This window comes from Myxocyprinus asiaticus, chromosome 4 (assembly GCF_019703515.2).
Source record: "Myxocyprinus asiaticus isolate MX2 ecotype Aquarium Trade chromosome 4, UBuf_Myxa_2, whole genome shotgun sequence".
In the NCBI taxonomy this organism is placed as follows: Eukaryota; Metazoa; Chordata; class Actinopteri; order Cypriniformes; family Catostomidae; genus Myxocyprinus; species Myxocyprinus asiaticus.
This window is the reverse complement of record NC_059347.1, coordinates 43,380,738-43,403,831: the sequence shown is the minus strand read 5'-3', so window position 1 is coordinate 43,403,831 and position 23,094 is coordinate 43,380,738. Positions and strand designations below refer to the sequence as shown.

At 38.6% G+C, this 23,094-nt stretch overlaps 1 protein-coding gene across 12 annotated transcripts in view; it reads right to left on the bottom strand.

Moving 5' to 3' along the window:
• LOC127432514 (splicing regulator ARVCF-like) overlaps positions 1 to 23,094 on the bottom strand; it is a 253,983-nt gene that overhangs the window by 119,360 nt on the left and 111,529 nt on the right. For 3 of the 12 annotated variants that reach the window (XM_051683776.1, XM_051683719.1, XM_051683726.1), the window contains exon 1: positions 21,166 to 21,459. The exons of 3 other annotated variants lie outside the window; for them this stretch is intronic. In XM_051683776.1, coding sequence (XP_051539736.1) covers positions 21,166 to 21,189 — 24 coding nt within the window. In that variant the 5' untranslated portion in view covers positions 21,190 to 21,459. Of the gene's footprint in view, positions 1 to 21,165; positions 21,462 to 23,094 lie in introns of those variants that run through there. 6 more of the 12 variants (XM_051683759.1, XM_051683711.1, XM_051683737.1 and 3 more) reach the window with 3 other exon arrangements.

Genomic DNA, 23,094 nt, shown 5'->3' with positions numbered 1-23,094 from the left:
GAGAAAAAAAGGAAAGAAAACAAGTAATACATCAATCAAAAAGATGACTGGCCCTTTTAACTGAAAGGCTGGACTTCCATTCTTACAAATGCCAAACTGAATGTTGCTCCCAAGACCGGGTGTAAGGGGGGCCACCAGAAACTTCTGATGCCATTGCATTAACTAACTGCGAAACAATAAACGTTGCTCCCCTAAATATACAAGCACCCCAACAAATATACAAGACCCCACCAAATATCGCATCCTAGTACAAGCCCTGTTTGCTCCTATTAATTTTCCTACGAGTGGTCCTCCTCTTCCTATTATTGTCTCTAGTCCTGCTGCAATGTCACACCATTGGTTGAGCTAGAAGTTAACATGTCAGACCACTCAAACAAGCAGAGCAATGTTTTTAAAATGCCACAGAGCCACAGTGCTTGCACTCTTGTTTTTCTAGCCCCTCAGAGACTGATATGTTTTTCACCCAGAGAATCTATCAAATTCTCAGTAGATCTGCTTATCCGACCTCCACCATAGTGCATATGTTATATACAGCCTACTCAAGTTGCTAAAACCAGAGGCTGAAGTACATCAATCTCCATGCCTCAATAATAAGACAGAGATACACTTGTAATATGTCCATCTGACCATAACAGCTGCATTGACGGGCGCTGTAAATGTTTACAGAAGGAGTCTCAATTCTTGGAATGTTCCCAAAAGCTTCAGGCGACTCAGTGGGATAGACACGGACATAGAGCACAGCCAAAATCCAATGGCATAACATTTCTGAATTGCACTCGCACACAGAACATGGACTGAAATTATATAGACAATGGAAAACAGTGCATTGTTATTATATAGATGGAAAGTCATAACCACTGGTCATCTGAATTCGACAGGCATTTGAGATGTGGCAACAAGATCTGCCAAAGTTTGCTCTAGTAGAACAAGATGAAACTAGAACTACATAGTGTAATAAAAACTGAAAGACTTCATATTAGTATCATATTGAATAAATCCAATATTCTGTCAAGGTTTTCTCAGAAAGCTTTCACTCTAACAGAGCTTAAATGAAAAACAGGAAAGATAATAGACCAAGCAGGCAATAAAAGATCCTGAAAGCAATAATACTGTGCAAAAATCACTAAGACTCATGGTGATAAAAGGCTGTTAAAAAATAATCAAAGAGTCTCGTTGGAGAAAGCAAAGAAACAAACGGGCCAACAACAACTCTGGAATGTAACTGTATTGACAACAAAGGATTAGGAACTGAATGAGCTATCACAACAAAACAAATTTGGTCAATCTCTGTAAACAAGCTGGGAAAATTTTAATCAGGGTTGGAAAGGGCAGCTTTGAACCACTGGCAGCTCTTAAATAACTTCAGTGAAGGCAACTCAATATAGTAACACTGGTCTTAATCCCACTCAAACTCAATGGAAGAACATCTATATGCAATAATCTCATTGGTTGAGGTGGAAATGGAAAGCATTCCATTCCCTTTGCCTTCTCTCCTTCCCCTTGCCTCCATCTACCGAAGAACCACAATGTGCAGTGGCAGCCAAAAGCGCAGCATCAACAGCTTTGCAGAAAAGCCACAATGGACTCTAATTTTCCACCTGAAAACAAGGCCCTCAAATTCAATCCATGTTGAGGAGATTAAGAGGCTCTTCAGTGGCATTCCTGTTCTACATGGCTCTAAGGTGCTTGCCTCTCTCCAGTCTGAATGGGTTGAAATGCTGTGCCAAGGGGCTGGAGTACCTGTCCTCTAGCAGATAAAGAAAATTCTGTCTAGTTTCAGTTTAGCATGCATCAATGACACATAAATGGACTGAACCATGAAATAGCTGGTTGAATCTCTGCACTCCATTACTGGTTAGTTTGCATTAAAGAGGCCTTTCGATTCTTTATAACACAGAAACTAGAAAATTAAATAAACCATGGAATGGGGAAAAATATCCCCTGAAATTCAAAATTTATTCAAAATATGCTCCTGTGATTAATTTTATTCTAGGCCAAGTTATATATATTATCATATAAAAGTTATATATATTATCATATAAAAAATACAGTTCATATTGATTTAACTGCAAATGGTCCCTTGATGGAAAACATCATTTCTGATCCTGAAGGAAATGCATATTAACCTCACACATGCTTTGACCCTGAGATCTATTCTGAGGAATTTTGGTACAGGAATACCTTTAGTTCCTCTACAGCTTCCTATTTTATGAAAACTGCTAAATGCGTCAGGTCTCCAAAATGGGGTTAACTTCCTTCATTTTTCTTGGTTCATTATTCAGATCCTTCTTTGACACATTATTCAAAAACACAAGAGATTTCAATGCTATGACTAATTCAATTCGTTGCAGAAGTACTACTGGGGAAAAAGCCATAAATGGATGATGATACAGCAGACTGAGAAATTGGCCTTCATAAATGTTTTGAATCACACCCTGTCATAGCCAAACCATTGAATCATGAATCAAAATTGGAGTTTTGTTTTAGTCCATGTCTTTTAGCTTTGAAGCCATCTGTATGCTAGCTAGTGTTCTTCTAAAAGCTGGCAAAGCAAACAGATACACGCCTTTAAAATATATTGTTCATTATTCTCTTCCAGGAAAACAGACCAAAATATTGATGATATATCTTATATCATCAATACTGTACATACAAATTTTTGCTTAATTAAATACTCTTTAGAATGACAATGTCCCTCCCCTTTATAACATTTACCATTGACTAAAAATTGCAACAGCAAATCATTGTTTTGTTGGGTTGTGACATAACTTGAGACTACTGTCTATTTAGAAAAGGACAAGCCCTTAGATATGTCCCACCCTAACTTTCTTCAGGTGATCGGGTATAGGATGCAAGCTTACTGAAGATGGAGATCTAAGAGGGTTGTGGAGTCTGGATTTACCTTCAAGGCTTGGAAGGCATGAAAGAGATCCTTACTCTCTGCCTGAGCATTATCTGGCCCTTGTGATCTGTTTGAAGGGTGCTGCAGGAAAGGCCTTGCATCAATGAGCCTGTCCTGATCATTTCAATTCTCCAGGTTTGGCAGGGATGCTGAAATCATATGTAACCCTCTTCTTATCTTAGCTACTGTATAAGCTATGGGCTTAAAAAGGGCGATGAACAGGTATTATCTGCTTTTCGGATGGGTGAATTTTAATTGACATACCCCAAAAGCGCATCAACTGTGGAAAACACATTTCATAATAGCACTATAGTTACTATCACTCTAATTTAGAAACAGGATTCATTCATGGCTCCACTTTATGCTATGATCTCATTCAAAGCACTGCATATAGCATATCACAGCTCAGGCAGGAAAATCTATTAAAACCTCATTCAACGCCTCTTATCGTGGCACAGTCTGACATTTGACATCAGTCACACAGGCATTTTCCAAATCATTAACATGGAATTACAAAAACCAACTCAGGTGGAAAGGTGTTTTATATCTGCTCCCACAGCTAAAAGCTTTCTGCATTTGCCAAGAAAAAATTTATATTTGTTAATTAGCGAATAATTGTTTGAGACTCAAACCTCCACCCTTTTCTTATTTTTATATAATTCATCTCAATGAAACTGGATAAATGTACAGATTTTGAGAAACAAAATGGCCCATTTTTCTCCAGAATGGAATGAAGTCTTCTACAGCTATATCATTCTCAGTTTAAATATGTATACTATACAAATGCTAAAAATAGACATACGCTAGTATCTTATCAGCAGGGGAGATTGTGTGCTATCCTAAACTCTGCTTTAAGCTCAGAGGAGCTGATCTGACTGTGGAACAGTGAGAATAACTGACCCAATTCAGGCAGAAAATGGGCAGGCAACTTTGCTATGGTTGGTTCAGTGTGAAAAGAACATTATGCCTCCCTATTTATTCAACGCCAACACACACATTCAGTGGACGAGATATGCTACTTAAGTATAGCATACAACCACGTGTGCAGTATAATATACAGTGAGTGTTAAACCCTGTTTTATATTGTACTTTATTAAACTGATAGTTCTGGTCCTGGATACTGGTCAAAATAGCAGTCCAGTTGTGTTAAAATACACAATATAGTAACAACTATGACATGAAACACCTGTCCACCTAGCTGCTGTGTTGCTTGTGGCTAAAAACTACACATAACACTATCTAACACTATGAACTCAATCACAACAAAGTAAATATTGAATATAAAAATTGCTCATTGAAAAATCACTCCATAACAATATATCCTTAAATCAAGATTTTTCTAATCAGTGGCTTCCTAACAACGAGGAGGAAAACAAAAATAATTAACATCAATCACGGGGTATTTGGGGGTTAAACTACTGGCACAGCACTACATGCTATTGCTAATGTGACAATTACTAATTATTCATTCATTTAGCATATGCTTGTGACTTACGTTATAATTGTTACACAAAAGGACACTCACCCTGAAGCAACATGAGGTTATGTGTCTTGCTCAAGGGCATGATGACAATAGGTCATAGATCGCTTCTTGTGGGGTTTGAGCTTACAAGCAGCCCAGGATGTTAGCCTCTTTGCTACACCACCCTCAACTGACATGATAAGCAATGTAAGCAAGTAAACTGTGGCTTACACCTGAAAATGCTAGAAGGAATCATCATGTATTACATTTGAAACCAATTAAAACCTGTATTACAGTGAATCATTGCTGGACATTCAAGACAGTACTTTAAGTGCTGCTCAGTAGCATTAATGAGATGGGTCATCTATATTATAACAGAACATAACCATACATTTCAGACCATACTTTACTCAAAATCTCTCAAAGGAATAGTTCCCCCCAAAAATGAAAATTCTCTCATCATTTTCTCACCCTCATGCCATTCCAGATGTGAATGACTGTCTTTCTTCTGCTGCACAAAAACAAAGATTTTTAGAAAAATATCTCAGATCTGTTGGTCCATTCAATGCAAGTGAATGATGAACAGAACTTTGAAGCTCCCAAAAAGCACATAAAGTCAGCATAAAAGTAATCCATTTGACTCCAGACTTTCACTTCCACACTACTTTAGTAAAAAAGGACTTAAATATTGATCCGTTTCTTACCCACACATATCATGTCACTTCTGAAGATATAGATTTAACCACTGGCGTCATATGGATTACTTTTATGCTGCCTTTATATGCTTTTTGGACCTTCACAGTTTTGGTCACCATTCACTTACATTGTATTGACTAACAGAGCTGAAATATTCTTCTACAAATCTCTGTTTTGTGTTCAGCAGAATAAAAGAAGGTCATACACATCTGGGATGGCATAATGGTGAGTAAATGATGAAAGAATTTTCATTTTTGGGTGAACTATTCCTTTAAAACAAACGTAGAGTATGATGCACCAATCAGAAGACACTTTCTGACAGCTGTAATCATTTAACACAGAGCTCCAGTGGGAAAGCAAACCGGCTGGGAATGTCTGCACCTCAGCAGAGGTGCAAGCATGTTACTCTGCATTAATTATTCATTCTCATTAGCTTTACATTTATTCTGATCTAGCAGCTCCAAAGAGCCTCCTCTCTGTTTTAACCTAATCAAAGGAATGAGACATCCTTTATGTATCTGTGATGATTACACGTGAATATGTTAATATGTATTTCCAAGCAAGATACTTCAAAATGGGTTTCTACAATCGTGTTCTTTTTTCAGAGGAGTGGACCGAGGAGACCAAAGCACAAAGCTTAGAAAGCCATGCAGGAATAGACAGTATTCAGGGGATGCTCCATTTCCCACTTTGATTACAACAGAGCCAAACACAATACATTCCCTACTACCACAATACTCTACTCGCTATCTTGAGGACAGCATTAAATGTAGGAGGACAATAAAAGAACTCAGAGCTAAAAATTAGCAAAAGAACACAATGCCTTTTCAATTTTAACATGATGAAATGATGCTGAAGTAGCTGCATGTTGGGTTCATGCAGCTTTCATTAAGGCTGGAGGGAGTTTTAAGGGTTTAAAGTTTATAGAAACATGAAAATTGTCATCATTTATTCACCCTCATGTCGATCCAAACCCAAATAACCTTTTGTCCGTGGAACACAAAATGAGGAATAGTTCACTCAAAATGAAATTCTGTCAGTATATATTTTTTTTAAGTATATCTTGACCATTGTTTTTCATAAGCTATTGTATGGCTTCAGTTGATACAGGGCAAACTTGAAATACAGTCAAATGGACCCCTTTTCTGATACTTTTGTTTGTTTGTTTATTATTTTTCCCTCATTTTGGAGCTTGACAGCCCCAGTTCTCAATCACTCATATATGTATATTAAGAGTGGCCAGGATATTCTCAGAAATTCACCATTTATGTTTTACTGAAGAAAGAATGTGGGTGAACAATTTGTTTCATTTTAGGGTGAACTATTTGTTTAATGCAGAGCCTGCTGCCTGTTTGACTAAGGCAAGAGCATGGAGGAAAAGATAAGCGTGTGACTCGCGGTGGCGAGCCAAGCAAGACTAATGCAGGGCAAGCAGGGCACGAGAGGTCATTCACGATGTCCCTCAGCCCTGTCTCAATTTTCTTCAAATGGCCTCTTATGGAAAGTGGGTTATATAATGTAAGTATTGATGCAGGAGAGAGAGGTGGAGGTGTAGAAGGTTGGGATAAACTCTTTTCAGACTTTGGTAATACAAACCAATACAGCACAGCAAGGTCTCTCTCTCTCTCTCTCTCTCTCTCTCTCTCTCTCGTTTAAAGCAGGGAGAGCAGATGCAGAGGGAGTGGCAATCTGAGTGGATTAACTCGCTGTGCTAAAGCATGATGGAGGGGAACTGAAGGTCTGTGAACTGTATTTGTTTAACTCTGAAAACTTCAGCGTGGCCTCTACCTTGCTCGTGTCTGCATTTTGAGGAAAAATATTGCTGTTTGCCTCTTGAAATCTGTGCTTGACAAATCCACACTACATCATTACTCTGCCCCTTCTCCATCCCCACATAAATGCAACACACACACAAAAGGCACATTCTCAACTTTTAATTTTGGACAGACAAGCTAGAGGACTGGTTTGGCTTGCCTCGCTGTGGGTTACCAACAATAGGGTGAGAGAAAAATATAACATACCTCTCTGCGTTAAAAGAGGCTATAATGCCATTTGAAGGTCATAAACAATCAAGTATAGAAATTCAAACCTCATATGCTGAGGTCGAGGGGACTCTCTGTGCTGGTGAGAGAATGCTTGTTATATATGGCACCGATTTTCTTTCATCTCAAGGTTTTTCTCAGTGTCATTGCAACATCAGAACTTTTGTCCGTAGTTGACAGCAGACATAAAAGTTATCGTTATCTCTTTCTTCAAACCAGGAAAACAAACAATACATGATGATGTACCTTGCATCAAAGAAACCGACCATCAAAGAAATCAAATGCTTGAAGAATTAAAGAAAATAATAGAGTACTGGATTTCTATGTTGGCTTAAATCATTGTTACACTGAAAAGGTTGCACAAAAGTTGCATCTGAAGTGGCATAGAGCATATACCAAGAAAAGGTATATATGGCTAAATATTACACAGACTGTTTACATGAATGCATTTACAGTACATAGCAATTACAAATGCATAAATAATGTTATGAGATTAATGTTTTAAATGTAAAATTATGAATATAGAAATATGCAGTGAATAAATATGAAATTATACTTTTAAATATGAAACTACATTTTGAAATATATGCTCTATCATGACAACAACAAAGTTTAAGGCTGCTCTGAAGCTGCATTTCATTTACACAGAAACAAAGCAAAGTCAGAACTGCTTTTAATACTAGTGGCTTTAGGATACGCATTGCGTCTTTACAAAGAATTTTAAGCAGGCACAGAGCAGCCTTAACTCTGCTATGTAAAGATGCCTTAAGTAGTGCTTGTCCATGTAAAAAGTTGCCACCATTATGCTTTGGTGTTGTGAATGAATGACTGAATGAATGAATGAATGAATGTTACACTTCTATAGCACTTTTCTGACACTACACTCAAAGTGCTTTACAAAGTGAACAGGGGACTCTCCTCATCCACCAACAGGCCCAAGTTAAAAAAAGAGCACCTCTCAAGTCTCAATGATATTCTGGTCCCTAGATATGGCTCGAGTCCCTACTTCAATGCAAGTCTACTGGATATATATATATACAGAAAGAATTATATTCTCAGAAAAGAGTTGAGTGTTTTAGCTAACTAGAATGTAATGAACTAAACTGAGGTTTATAACTTCAGTGCTACATATTTACAGTTACCGCACAACAATAAAATGTCGGCGTAGCGCGTGGCAAATGAAAGAACAAACAGAAAAACATCCAGGAAAGCACCACCACCCCCCCCCCCAAACTGTTAGCACTAATCTGTCATGCCCGTCTGTGGTGCCTGCACCATGCTAAAGAGCTGTCAGAAGACATCATTAATCCCTCAAGACTATCGCTGACAGATGGCATGATGGAGAACCAGCAAGCCACTTTTTCACTGAGTGGAGACAGCTTTCACAGTTCCATTTCTAATGAACAGGTTCAGAACTGAGGTGGATGAAGCTGGTCCTGGATCAGAATGTAAAGAAAGACCTTTACCAAGAGCTCAGGATCAATGCTCAACCCCTAAACCCCACCTTTCACAAAACCATTTGAGCACATCAAGATGGATAAACCTCTTGAAAAAAGCTACAGATGTAACAAAAAAAGTGGCGAAAATCGCCTTTATCCGGAGGCCATGTGGTTTGTTTTAGTCCAACACAATATTGCAGACGCTAGGAGGAAGGATGAGGGTGGGGTTTAAGGGACATGACCTCGCTCTCAGGGCCTCTTACCTTATCAGGGCACTAAGGTTGGGAAGGGGGCAGAATGTAGTCTATACATAACCATCAGTGCAGCCTCAAGACCTTTGAATGGCTTTAGCAAGGACAAGTGTGAACTGAGGAGCAAAAGGAAGTAATGGAAAGTAAGAGAGGGAGGACAGAGGGGGTGAAATGAACTTGCACTGAAGCTCTTAATCGATCTATGCAGCCAATGGCGGGATAATGTCTTCTAAAGGACAGAGAGCAAAGTTAGTCTATCAATCCCTGTATGTCTGAGGGGATTTCTCAGTAAAGCACATTGAGTATGCTGTTTATATACAGCATATCTACCCTCAACAGCACCCCTGTTGTATAAATAGTTCAATGCGGCTGAAAACTACTAAAAAATCTACTCCGGTCTACATCAGTCTCGCTTTCACGTGTGGATAATTCTTCATCTTCTATCTCTCTCAGGCCACAATGACCGTCTGAGCCGGCTGTCTATGCATGTTTATTTCGGTTGATGGGCAGAAAAGTTCTGAACTAATGAAACAAAAGCAAACACACAGTGGTACAATGCTGTCTGCCAGCATCCAGTGGGCCAATGCCATTAATCATGAGATCCAGGGGCAGAGGGCTCTTCATCAAGTCCTGTTGCCAAGGCAGATCCAACAAACGTCTCACTGTGGAAGTGGGGGCGTGGTCGAGCACCAGCTTGTGAATGGAGAGCGAGATTGGGTAAGGATCATCACCTGTCAATGATTGTCTCTAACAGCTGTTTGTCATTGCATTGAGAGTTGGAGACAGATTAAAGGGGAGCCAGTGATGGGAGAGAGAGCTACCACCTGCACACAGAGACTCGTGTGCTTGTTAGAGTGTTACAAAAGTTACAAAAGTTTTTTTGTTGTTGAAAAATAAATACCTTTTCGTGTTGGAACTCACCGACTCACGCTTCCTCCTTGCGCATCCATCACAAACTAGTTACAGTCACATATGCACCTTTCCCTCTTTTCCTATGGCCTCACTGGCTGGCTGCCAGCCGATTACAGCCGTTATTTAAACAAAGGAAAAACTTACACAAATACTGCTTCACACATGCACTTTTGCATATACTGTACACAAATGCACTCTTTGACCCAATCCTCTCACTCATGTTTCCTCTCTTTTATACACACATAGGGACAGAAAAAAAAAAACTTATAATCCTTTTTTTTAATCAGTCTTTCTGGCAAAGATGAGAGGAAAATATATACACCAGAACTGAATATAGGAGAACCCAAGCAATCTGAGAGAGCAGTTTGGGGTAGTGCTGGGCGATTAATCAAATTTTATTTTCAATTACGATTTTGGCTTCCAACTATTATGAAAACAAGATAATCGAGATAAAATGATTATTGTGCCACATTCCGTTTCACAATGAAACACCCCAGCATTACATCTTTAAAAGCATCCTTTAATAAAGTTCAAATAATAAGGAAGTGGGTTATAAAAAGAAACTTTGAAACTGTAATTTCTCTGTGCGGTTCAGCACCGCGTCTATGAGTTACGTGAAGTGACCGGGGAAGAGATTTAATCTTCTCCTGGCTAATGAACACTCTGGCGTGGGGACGCTCATCACTCGAGCACGTTTGCTGCAGCTAGATTATAACATGATGGCTCGCAACGTAGTGAATCATAATATAGGTGTCACGTTCACTGTGTGTATCTTATCATGAAGGAAATCTGCGATATGCAGCTCTGTTAAAAGAGAAAGCTTGTTTTTTGTGAGTTCAAGATGGATCGAAGTGAACATAAAGGTGAGAGAGTGTAGTCTTAGCCCATTATATAGTCTATGTAGTCTTTTTTGGCTTGTTTTCCAAAATAATATCTAAAACTCCTTTAAAACATTTACTTTTGGAGCTATACTGCAGTAGAAAAAAAATGTTATCGGAGAATGTTGAATACGATATTTAATCAGGGCTCGACATTAACGCTTGTCTGGGACAAGTGGATTTTTGAAGGGGCAAGTGAAAGAGAATTTTACCTGCCCAACCGGACAAGCAGACTGATTAAAATGTCAATAATGAAAAAAATAACCAGATATATTTGTGATAGCCTAGGACTGTGTAACTTATTAGAAAGTTCATATTCTTATTCTGCTGTTGAAAGTAATCCAGAGCATGTAATTTTATAATTAGCTAGCAATCTATTAACAGCTGCACCCTGTTTGATTGACAGGCGGTGCATTTGTGTGTGCTGACTGCTGAACATACGTGTGTGTTCCAAAAATGCTCACGCTAATGTGCGACTGAACGGTCAAATACACTTCAAAATTCCGCCAAAATGCCCGTCTTGGAGAGGTATTCATGTAAGCACAATGAGTTATGTCTAAAGTGAACGTAAATAGCGGATTTGTATTAAAATGTCGGACTTTTATGTGTAAATGTTAGATAATAGACCTGCTGCCATCTAGGGTGTCATTATAATAATTAACCAACCATAATAAGAAAACGAGAAAACACTCACTGCTCTTGACTGGGTAACTTCAGTAGCTTTAAAAAGTATTAATGTATTATAATCATATAGTAAAGAGCAGCAGTAGTTTGATGTGAATATTTACTTGAATCCTTGATAGCCTACTGCTGTTAAAAACTCAGCGAGTAAAGACACTGACTACCACCCCTGGAGTCGCAAGATCGAATCCAGGGCGTGCTGAGTGACTCCAGCCAGGTCTCCTAAGCAACCAAATTGGCCCGGTTGCTAGGGAGGGTAGAGTCACATGGGGTAACCTCCTCGTGGTCGCTATAATGTGGTTCTCACTCTCGGTGGGGCGCGTGGCGAGTTGGGCGTGAGTGCCGCGGAGAATAGCGTGAAGCCTCCACACATGCTATGTCTCCGCAGTAACGCGCTCAACAAGCCACGTGATAAGATGCATGGATTGACGTCTCAGACCTGAAGGCAACTGAGATTCGTCCTCTGCCACCCAGATTGAGGCGAGTCACTACGTCACCACGAGGACTTAGAGCGCATTGGGAATTGGGCATGCCAAATTGAAATTTTTTTTTTTTTTTTTTTTAAAAACCTGATTTTTCTTAATTTGTATTTTTTGTTTTATTATTTTTAATCTATTTCTATTAATTGCTGTTTTTTATTGTTATATTATTACTGACTGTTTACTAGTCTTGAATAATTAAGAACTGGAAACCATTCTTCCATAATTAACATATTAGTTAGTGTTATTATTTGTTGTGGATTTGAAGCTGGTATTGAGAATCGTCAAATTTCACTATACCGACTACAGACATTTTGGTATTGTGATAATGTATAGCCTTTATTATACATGGTAGATCTTGCTGCAATAACATGATGAAAAAGTAGATCTCATTCCATAGAACTATGAGCACCCCTGCTGTAAATGATAGCAATTGAGGCTTTCCTTTATTTAACTACTATACGTAACATACAATTATTATCATATGACAATAGCCTTCTCCCCTACCCAGTGCAGTTAACATTTCAAAGTTTTTTTTTTTTTTAAAAGATCAATAAATGCATGATGATTTCAAAGTTAATGAGTAATCGTGTTAAATAATCATGATCTCAATATTGACCAAAATAATCGTGATTATGATTTTTGCCATAATCTAGCAGCCCTAATCTGGGGCTATTCCGACTAATCCTGTGTCGTCATCTGTTATCCTCCAGGATGGACACACAGTGTTTGGTTCCTGATCAGAGTCTCCCCTCCTGCCCTCTTTGTTTACCGACAGGATTGTTCTGGTGCTATCAGTCCAATCTAAACTACTATGTTTTTCACAAGGGTCCATACAAACAGATCAAGAGCTACAAGAGGATGGCCTACCTGCCAATGAAGTGGAAAAAAACACATCAAATAAACAGAACACAGAGGCTGAGTAAAGAGCTTTATTGTGGTGGTGTGGCTTAGTGGTTAAAGAGCTGAGTTGGCAACCTAAAGGTTGTAGGTTCAAACCCCATAAGAAGCAATTCAAGAGCTACTACCCCCCTGTCCAAAGTACTAGTGTTAGTAAGCAACACTGAAAATGTAGTTTCCCAAGCTTAGAAGCTACTCAGTTGTTATCTATACTCCAAGCAATAACCAAAAGTAGATTACTACATTAATATTTAAGGGGGGAATATATTTTGTAATCAGCACAGAGAATTAATCCGACACAGAACAATCTCAATAAGGGTGATGGTATTAAATTGATCAGATAAATTTACACTGAATATAACTAATAAAGGTAATTTATATAACAGAGCCCAACACATAGTGACGAACAGCAGAATGTAACTAAATATTTTGCTACAAAAAGAGACACAGAGACTCAAATGAATCAGCAAATTGTTTAAATGAACAGGTTCATTACATTAACTCTCCAAATTAACTGATTCACCATACACTCACACTCAAACAAAACAAATAATTGGCTTAACATGGCATACACAGTGAAGATCATGCAAAATGTTTCTGAGATAAAGGAATGAGACTGTAAAGGCATATAAACTGTAAAAAAAAAAAAAAAAAAAAATATGTCAACAAGACATCAGCTCATTATCACACAAGCTTCTCTATTAATACCTTTGGAAATGGCTTACTGAGTGAGTAGGAGAACAGAAATCCATCTGAGAAGGTGTCTGACTGAATAAGATTGTATGGGTTGGCAAGAAGCAGAGGCAGTTCGGCGGGTGTTTTACAGGGGTCAGATGGTGCTGCTCTACGTATTTATGTGTTTGTGTGTGTGTGTGGGCAGGTTTAAGTGGTTTACGAGGACTTTTTGTTAGGTAACAAACTGGTAATTACAAGGGTATTATGCTATCAATGTGGTTAATGAGGACATTTCTAGTGTCCCCATAATTCAAATCACTTAAAAAAATAAAAAAAAACATACTAAACAATGTTTTATTGAAAATATAAAAATGCAGAAAGTTTTTTGTGAGGGTTAGGTTTAGTGGTAGGTGTCGGATTAGGGGATAGAATCTATAGTTCGTACAGTATAAAAATCATTATGTCTGTGGAGAGTCCTCATAATGATAGCTGCACCAACGTGTGTGTGTGTGTGTGTGTGTGTTGCATGACAAAACCCAGGCAAGCAAGGCAGATCTATATCGGGCACGCAGTCAACATGCCAAATGGGTTACTGGACAGTGCAATGTGATGGATCTCCTGATAGCACATCAAGCTTTTACAGCATGTACAATTTAACACAGGTACCCAAGAGCCAACACAAGTACGCCCTTCACTGCTAATTCAAAATAAGACTACAATTTGTTGACTATGGCTACAATAGTTGGGGCTTAACTCCCCTGACGCAGTAACTACAGTACACATTTTGTTAAAACTAAGTCATAGTCCAATAACTTGGACTATGATCTGTCCTGTAACAGACAGGTTTGGTTCAACTATGCTCAGATTCAGAGAAAATTATTGTGAAAATAAAAGTAACTACAAAATACACACTATAAAGTAACTTTCTGCGTTTTGCATTTGTAATGCAGTATAGTGTTCCTGTAGCTCAAATGGTGGAGCATGGTGCTAGCAAAGCCAAGGTTAGAGGTTCGATTCTCAAGGAACGCACATACTGATAAAAATAAATATAGCCAATAGCTTTAATAAATGTAAATCAATAAAAGTTTGGGATCAAAAAATGGCAAAGCGTTCATAAATCAGCGTGGAAGGGCAAATGATACTTAAAGGCATAACCACTTCCACAGTCCTGGCACCCCTGAAGCCTCAAAAAGCAAATCTTTGGATCTACCATGCCATAGGTTCTGGTATGTCCTGATATGGGCAGCTGAAGTGGGACATCTGGACCCTCTTCACCATGCTCTCATAAACCAACCCTGCCCAACAGACCCCATAGTCTGGCAAAGCAGACAGCAATCAGACACCACCTGGGGGCCTGTAGCACCACCTACCCCATTACCCGGAGTTCCTGAGGGTAAATGACATTTTCTGCCCCATTCACAACCACAATTCAGCTTCTTCTGCTCTGTATGTCTTCAAATACCAATCCACGCCATGGTACAGTGAATGGAAAATGTGTTACAAAAGAGAGGTCTTCCCAGACAGGAAGGTGAATGAAGAGGAATAGAAAGAACTGCAAAGCTAATGGGGGTTAAAGCAGTTCAACAGACCACACAGCCAAATTTTCCCACAAAAGAGTCAAATCACTTGTGGAAATACCAGAAAATGTTCAAGTGAAACTCACATATTCACTCTGTGGAAAAACTAAGCGTCATACAACTTCAGCCAAAGCCGATAGTCTCTCAGCCTACATGAAATGTAAATGGTTATTTGAAAATGAAATAATTTCTCTGTCTACACAGTTGTCTGGCAGTTTTGATGAGGCTAAATCTTTTCTGCAGTAATGGCACTGCCATCTCTACTGACGTATCAGACATTTATATTTAACTCAGACTTGGGCAGGCTGATTCACCCCATGGTAATTGAGGGCTGAGAACAGTAATCTCCACTGGATGAGAAGTCGTTGTAACGCAGCCAAAGTGCATGTCGAATAAGGAAAGACATTGCAGACATTTCCTACTCTGTCTCATGTCTGCAACACATGTAAACATGAATGCATTTCACCAATAGAGACATAAGTGACATCAAACTCAAGACTCAATGCAAAGCGCCAAAGAAGAAGGGTGTCCACTATAGAGGCAGGCCGAAAACAGTTTTACAGATTAATTGGTGCCAAATAGTTGTTTTTTGGAACTATCGGTTGTCGGCACAAATTTATGGCGATAGTTTCCAAAAGTTTATTTTTATTTTTTTAGTGCTCATTTTTATATTCCTCATCAAGAAACCTCATTTAGTGATATATATTCAGCTCTGGAAAAAATTAAGAGACCACTCCAAATGTTTCTTAAATCAGCATCTCTACATGTATGGCAGCCATTCCAGTGTCCTGCTTGAATTTTTGAGCCAGGAGTGCCATAAAATCACCCAACAGCAATGTGAAAGAATGGTGGAAAGCATGCATTGACCCATGGAAGCTGTGACTGAAAATCTGGGTTATTCCACCAAATATTGATTTCTGAACTCTTCCTAAGTTAAAACATTAGTATTATGTTGTTTAAAAATGAATATGAACTTGTTTTCTTTGCATTATTCGAGGTCTGAAAACATGGCATTGTTATTTTGACCAGTTGTCATTTTCTGCAAATAAATGCTCTAAATGACAATATTTTTATTTGGAATTTGAGAGAAATGTTGTCAGTACATTATAGAATAAAACAAAAATTTTCATTTTACTCAAACACATACCTATAAATAGTAAATCCAGAAAAACTGAACATTTCGAGTAACCTCTTATTTTTTTCCAGAGCTTTATACAGTATACAGTATATATATATATATATATAAGTTGTTAAATACTTACATATACTGTAGAGCATTGTAACTGAGCCAAGTCTTTGTCAAAATAAAAAGACCCTGGGGTATTTTGAGCTTTTTTATAGTAAAGAGTCCCAAGTTATGCACCACATCTTAATTTCATTAATCGTTATTATCACTATAAACCATTGGCCGACTAACTGGTTATCTGCCTTTTCCACCACTTTAGTTATCAGTATCTACAATATCCACTATCAGTCAACCTCTAGCAGTAGTGGTTTTAACCACTATGCAAACCACGCAATTGCGTGGGGCCCTGGACGTCAGGGGGCCCCCGCCCCGGTAGGAAAGATCTGAAAAACCGCTTGAGGGGTGACATGTCGTTCTGGGTACATGTGTGAATAAGCTGTTGTCAGCGCTCTTAGAAATGTTGTCAGTACATTATAGAATAAAACAAAAATTTTCATTTTACTCAAACACATACCTATAAATAGTAAATCCAGAAAAACTGAACATTTCGAGTAACCTCTTATTTTTTTCCAGAGCTTTATACAGTATACAGTATATATATATATATATATAAGTTGTTAAATACTTACATATACTGTAGAGCATTGTAACTGAGCCAAGTCTTTGTCAAAATAAAAAGACCCTGGGGTATTTTGAGCTTTTTTATAGTAAAGAGTCCCAAGTTATGCACCACATCTTAATTTCATTAATCGTTATTATCACTATAAACCATTGGCCGACTAACTGGTTATCTGCCTTTTCCACCACTTTAGTTATCAGTATCTACAATATCCACTATCAGTCAACCTCTAGCAGTAGTGGTTTTAACCACTATGCAAACCACGCAATTGCGTGGGGCCCTGGACGTCAGGGGGCCCCCGCCCCGGTAGGAAAGATCTGAAAAACCGCTTGAGGGGTGACATGTCGTTCTGGGTACATGTGTGAATAAGCTGTTGTCAGCGCTCTTAGAGCGGTTCACATTAGAGGTAGGCCGGGTTCATGTCAGTTTTTCAAGCAGGACTTTGGGTCCGGGTTTGTAAAAATATACTTCTGAACTTGTTTCGCCCATGAGTTAGGGGCTGTTCACACCGAACACGTTTTTGTGTGCGTCTGCTCTGATTTTCCATTGTTTTTCTATGTAAACACGTGCTGGATGAACGTCCTTGACTGCTGCATCGCATCTCGCTGTTTCTTCAGTGTCTCACGCAAGACCGGCATATTTTTAGACACTGTGTCAAGTTAAAAATAACTTCAGGTCTCAAAAACACAAGTCGAGACACCTGCGCTCTGTTTCATTCATTTCGCTGCGTCTAGACAGTTTTTAGCGCAGGTGTCACAAAGATTTAATGTTTTGAACAAGTTCAGGTTGCAAAGAGGTGACTGTTACATTGTTTAAAATGATTCCAGATTATTCTGCACCAAGCAAAGTTTCAGTGCTTGATAAATGGCAATGTTGTTTTTCCTTCTGCTCTAGTGTGCTGAGGGGCTGCCGTGCCTTGTATGTTTACTGTGGCTGGTTACTGTTATAAATGTTGCCTACAATGCTTACATAAAATACAGCCTTTTGCAACATGGTGAACAATACACTGCAGTGTCAGAAAATAAGCTCCAGGTGAAAGTAAATAAGACAGAAATATATTACTCTTGTATACATACAAACATATCAAAGTAATAATAATAATACTGTATCATTCTGTAATATAATAAAAAACTGGACAACAATTAATAATTGTTAGGTTATAATAATAATAATAAATAACAACTGACTTCCAAAATGTTAGGGAATTAAGTAGTAGGTTTTGCACACCCTGTTCATACAATTTTGTTCTTGTAAAAATATATATGTAGGTAAATATTCCTTTTTTTTTTTAATCACTGTTTTTGGCAAATAAAACTGGAAAACATGCATTAATTATCTTGAACTAGAATTGTATTTCATTAAACATTTTGAATGTACTTGGCTACAACGGCTGTTAGATGAATTTAAAATTATGATTTAAAATCAATTTTATGTAATTTTTTAAGTAACATTTTCTAAATGGGGCTCTGGGTTGGTCGGTTGCTTGGGGCCTCAGAAATCGTAAACCCGCCCCTGACCTCTTGTCCACAAGCTATCAATTGGTGGACTAGAGGCACTGCAAATCAGTACATATAAAGAATGAGAGTACAACGTCATGGTATATCAAGGGATATTAAAAGTACTTTTGTACCAAGTTAATACTAAAATAAAAATAACATCACTGGTCTCTCCAGTATCAGTAGAAAATAATTTCAACTTAAGGACAAAGAGTACATTAGTTTTTCGCATGCCACTACTTCTCGTGAAGAGTGCGTGGAACACAGATTTTGTCATCCGCACAGAAAGAGTCCCACAAAGCAGTCATAGTGCACATATACCTAATGTGTCTGTATGGGCTTGCAGTCAAAACACTTTGAAAGGCTGAGTGCTCGACCGTTCAGGAGATGGAATGGCACGTGAAAAACGTTTGTTGGAAAGTACATTTGGTACCTGTATGTCATTGTTATTTAACTTTTAAATGAACAAATTGAATGTATTTTTCCAAAACATCCCACTTTTTAAGTAATGGAGTGTTCAATAGAATATTCGTATCCGCTGTGGTATCGAACTTGGCCTTGCGAATTGTAAATTTTACTGATGCTGGTGTTGACCACGGAAATACTGGTACTGTGACAACCCAAGTACATACACACTATTAGCTGCTCTCTATGTGAGATATATATATATATATATATATATATATATATATATATATATGTGCAACCTTGCACATTCTTATGCCATTGGATGAATGAATGTTACATTTATATAGCGCTTTTCTGACATTACACTCAAAGCGTTTCACACAGTGAACAAGGGACTCTCCTCAACCAACACCAGTTTGCAGCATCCACCTGGATGATGCGACGGCAGCCATAGTGCGCCAGTACGCTCACCACACACCAGCTATAGGTGGAGAAGAAAGAGTGGAGTGATAAAGCCAATTCATGAAAGGGGGGAAATTTGGCCAGGACACCGTGGTTACACCTCTACTCTTCTGGGATTTTTAATGACCACAGAGAGTCAGGACCTCGGTTTAACATCTCATCCAAGGGACGGGATGACACTGTTGTCTTCTGGGAAAACGTCTTTAGAAATTCCCCTCGCTTAGAAAAACAGTGATAAAAAAAGCACATTCCTTGATCTTCTTGCTACTTTGCCAGGCAATGTGGTAGCTCCAAAACAAAGGGAACAAATAGTTGGTGACCACTGATGAGTCCAGAACTAGGGAGGAAGTAAATAATCTATTCTGGCTTCTTTTCATTAAGGAAAAACATTCATCAACTTCACTTTGTTCAATTTCCATGTATTAGTGATGGGAAGATCGAACCATTTTACTGACTTGAATCTTTGAGTCTCGTTCAGCAAAATGAACGAATCTTTATTCAAGTCATTTGGTTAATTTAAGTAGAATTAAATGAAAATGTTACATTTTCTAGCCAAATCCCCCCCAACACGTCTCCTTAAGCAAATTTTGATTACAGTCCCAATAAGGAAAAATGTATAATGCAGCCAAGGACAAATTATGAGAAACAGAAAGATTAGTTCACCTCTGGAATCTTCTTGCCCGAGTCTCGTTCTTTTGTCACGTGACAGCCATAGGTGCATAGCATATAAGGCTGTCATGTGACAAAAGAACCAACCACTCGGACCAGGAGACACGAGAGGTGAACTAATCATTTCTGTTTCCTGTACAGCGCCTGTGCAGTTTTCACGTAACAAACGAACAGAGGTTGCGCAATACAAATGCGCGGTCAACACAAAAAGCCTAATTTACGGTATACGTATGAGTTGCAGGTGCGGTTATTTTAACAACATTAGGGGAGACATTGCTACAGATACTGGCATCTTTCACTTACACTGCAGAAAACAAAAATTAAGTAAAGTGAAACTATCTTCATCTGTCTGATATGTGATTCAGCCGGTTCAGCTAAGCCAGGTTTGTGTCAGGTAAAGTTAACCTGCCGCCTTAAGGCTATAACATTTTTCTCATCTAAATTTAGCTTCATTAATCAGCATGTTATGAGCCTTTCATAATAAACAGATTTTTGTTCTAATTTTGTGAAAATTAAGCAGAGATGTCATCATGGCAAGGAAAGCCTATTTATCCTTTAATTAATCAAACAGATATTTAATGCTTCACTGTTATGTAAATTGTTTGTTTGTTGTTAGTAGATTCTCACTTCAAGGAAAATATAAAAATGGTCCATTCAGTCTTTTACATTTTTATACATTTTCTCTCAGGGGACACCCCTGAACCCACAGTCAAACGGCCTCCTATGTCCCATACACTATATAGATTCTGAATGTAAAAATATTTCAACAAAACTGGACTGCTGTCATTCAGCTTCAAAACAAACTGTTGATCTTATCTTTTAATATTCACATCCAAGTGCCCGCGACTGATGAAGTCTTGATGAAATATTTTAATCTTTTGGTAGAAAAGATCTCTCAGACCCCACTAGCTGTCTTTGGGCCCCCAATGTCCTCATCAGGATTTTTTTTTTTTTTTTTTTTTTTTTTTTACAACGTACTATTGCTGTCAACATGGCAAGTTATAAAAACTATTAAAAAAAAAAGATACATAATTTCCTAGCCATATAACTACTGACACCATGTAAGCTACATTCTATCCGGACCTTTGCTGGGAAGGAAATGTAGAGATCGGACCTCTTGGAACTTTAATTGTGCACCCCTGTTCTATAGCAAAACATACATAATGTCAGGTTTAAGTCCAACCTGGGTCGTATTCCAATACCACTCATATCCCCTCTCTCACCCCTACTTTCCAGTCTAAACTCCACTTTCCTAAAAATCTTGGACAAAATCTCTTTCTGAGGGTGACTTCACTTCAAAGACAACAACAACCAAACAGAAGGAAAACTTTGATTCAACATAAATCTACAATTTTAAAAGAAATACACACAAGAATAGTGAGAAAAGAAGAGAATAACGTTTTGTAAGAGCAAGTGAATCCTGCAACTGACCTGCTTTACTTCAGCCGGCATCATGGAAATCCTGTTTAGTTAAGCCTCTAGGAGAACCACAATAAGAACAATATTCTCTTGTGAGGGGAATTTTGTCTGTCAGTCAGGGTTTCGTTCGTTATTGTGCGAGTATGTCCCGTGAGAGCCGAGGCAGCTCAGAGCCACAGAGCCATCCTTTCCCCACGGTCACATGCACGAAACTACTCTGTCTCTCTTGTCTTCCTGCGTGTTCTCTCTCTCTCCTTCTCACACACACACGCTCTAACACATGCTCGTAATCCTCTCAGGGAGAGAAAAACCCGCCTCCACCGTCGCTGAGTGAGGATGCTGCGAATGCTCATGCAAATAATGATGCTCCTGACAGTCCAATATGAGAGTATAGTTGGTCCTTCAATAAATACTGGAATTTGAGAGAAGAGATAGAGAGCAAAAACAATACAGCTCACACACAGAGAGTGGAGTAAAAAAAAAAATAAAAGTTGCCCAGTGCAGGAAAAAAAAAACCCTCTGGGTACACTAAAGGGGGGGGGGGGGGGTGAATGGGTGTAGAGGTGAGGGGGTGAGTGTTTGTGTTTGAGTGAATAGAAGCTTCCCAGAAGGCAGTTGCCCTGTGTTCATAGCATAGAGTTTTGTACTCTCATTCTCTCTCTCCTCACAGAGCATTTATGCAGACAAGGGTCAGATGAAGGGAGGGGGAGGGGACTGACAGACAGAAGCAGCTGGAGTGGAAAGAGCAAGAGAGAGACTCCACCCAGCCAACATGCCAAAAGAGCATGGCCCTGAGAGGGGGGCAACGCTCCACAAATGTATTTATTTTTTCCCCTCTTTTTTTTACCCACAGGTACTCTCTCTCTCTGCCTCACATTTAAAAATATCAGAATGTCATTGTATTTCAACAAAATATCAAATCAAGTGGCATTTGCAAACAAATGGTGCTTAACCCTTTTTCAGAACTAAATCAAATCTATTATTTAATTATCTGAAAACTAACAATGCTCTTTATTTGTGTAATTATTTGCTTGAAAAGTGTATACTTGCTATTTTTCTTTAAAACAAATGGTTTTATTGTTTGTAATATGCTGTAGTGCAAAAACATTCATACATTTTTGAGTGCGGCTTAAGTGTTCATATATTTTATCGGTCCATTGTAGAACTGAATGATAATAGCATTAAATGATAGCACATTAAATGGACACAAAATTAATTAAATATATACTTGCAAAAAATTTGACAAGGCTGTTGGGAGATTTTGAAGCAGACACAAGGGAGACCTACCATTTCTGTTTTCGTTTTTGTTATAAACATTAAGGCTGGTAAATGTATTTTTTGTTGAACATGTTAAACAAAAATTTTATTAATTGTAATTAATTGCAATTAATGCAGTATCCGTTTTTTTGGTGCTTTTTTTTGTGCTTTTTTATTTCCTGAAACTTGATGCGATAGCAGAAAGGTGTCCCGAGTTGTTCCTCCGATTAGGGTGGGTGCAAAACCAGGCACATTTGTACAATGGGCGAAACTTCACTAATGTTTTTCCTCACTCTCTGTGGCTAAAATTGGCATGTATACATTTTCAGGAGGTACAGGCTCAACTCGACAAGACAACCTAACACAGAAACTGATTGTGTGGAACAGTGCATGCTTATTGATTACACGCAACACTTGTCCCAGTCATAATAAACATGGGGGCGGATTTACTGTACAGAGAATGAAGACTTTACCCGCAAGAGGTGAACCAGGCATGTGAGAGATATGGGCAAGCTGCCGTATCTCTTTGCTTCGCCCGAACACGTTCACTCACTTTCATTCGACCCAGTGTTAAAAGCGAAACTGCCCGAGTGAGACCCAGCGTGTACGCCAGGGTTTGGCAACCATTGGCACGCGGAGGGGTAATTACTAGCACGCCAGCAACGGTGAGAGAGGAGTAGACTA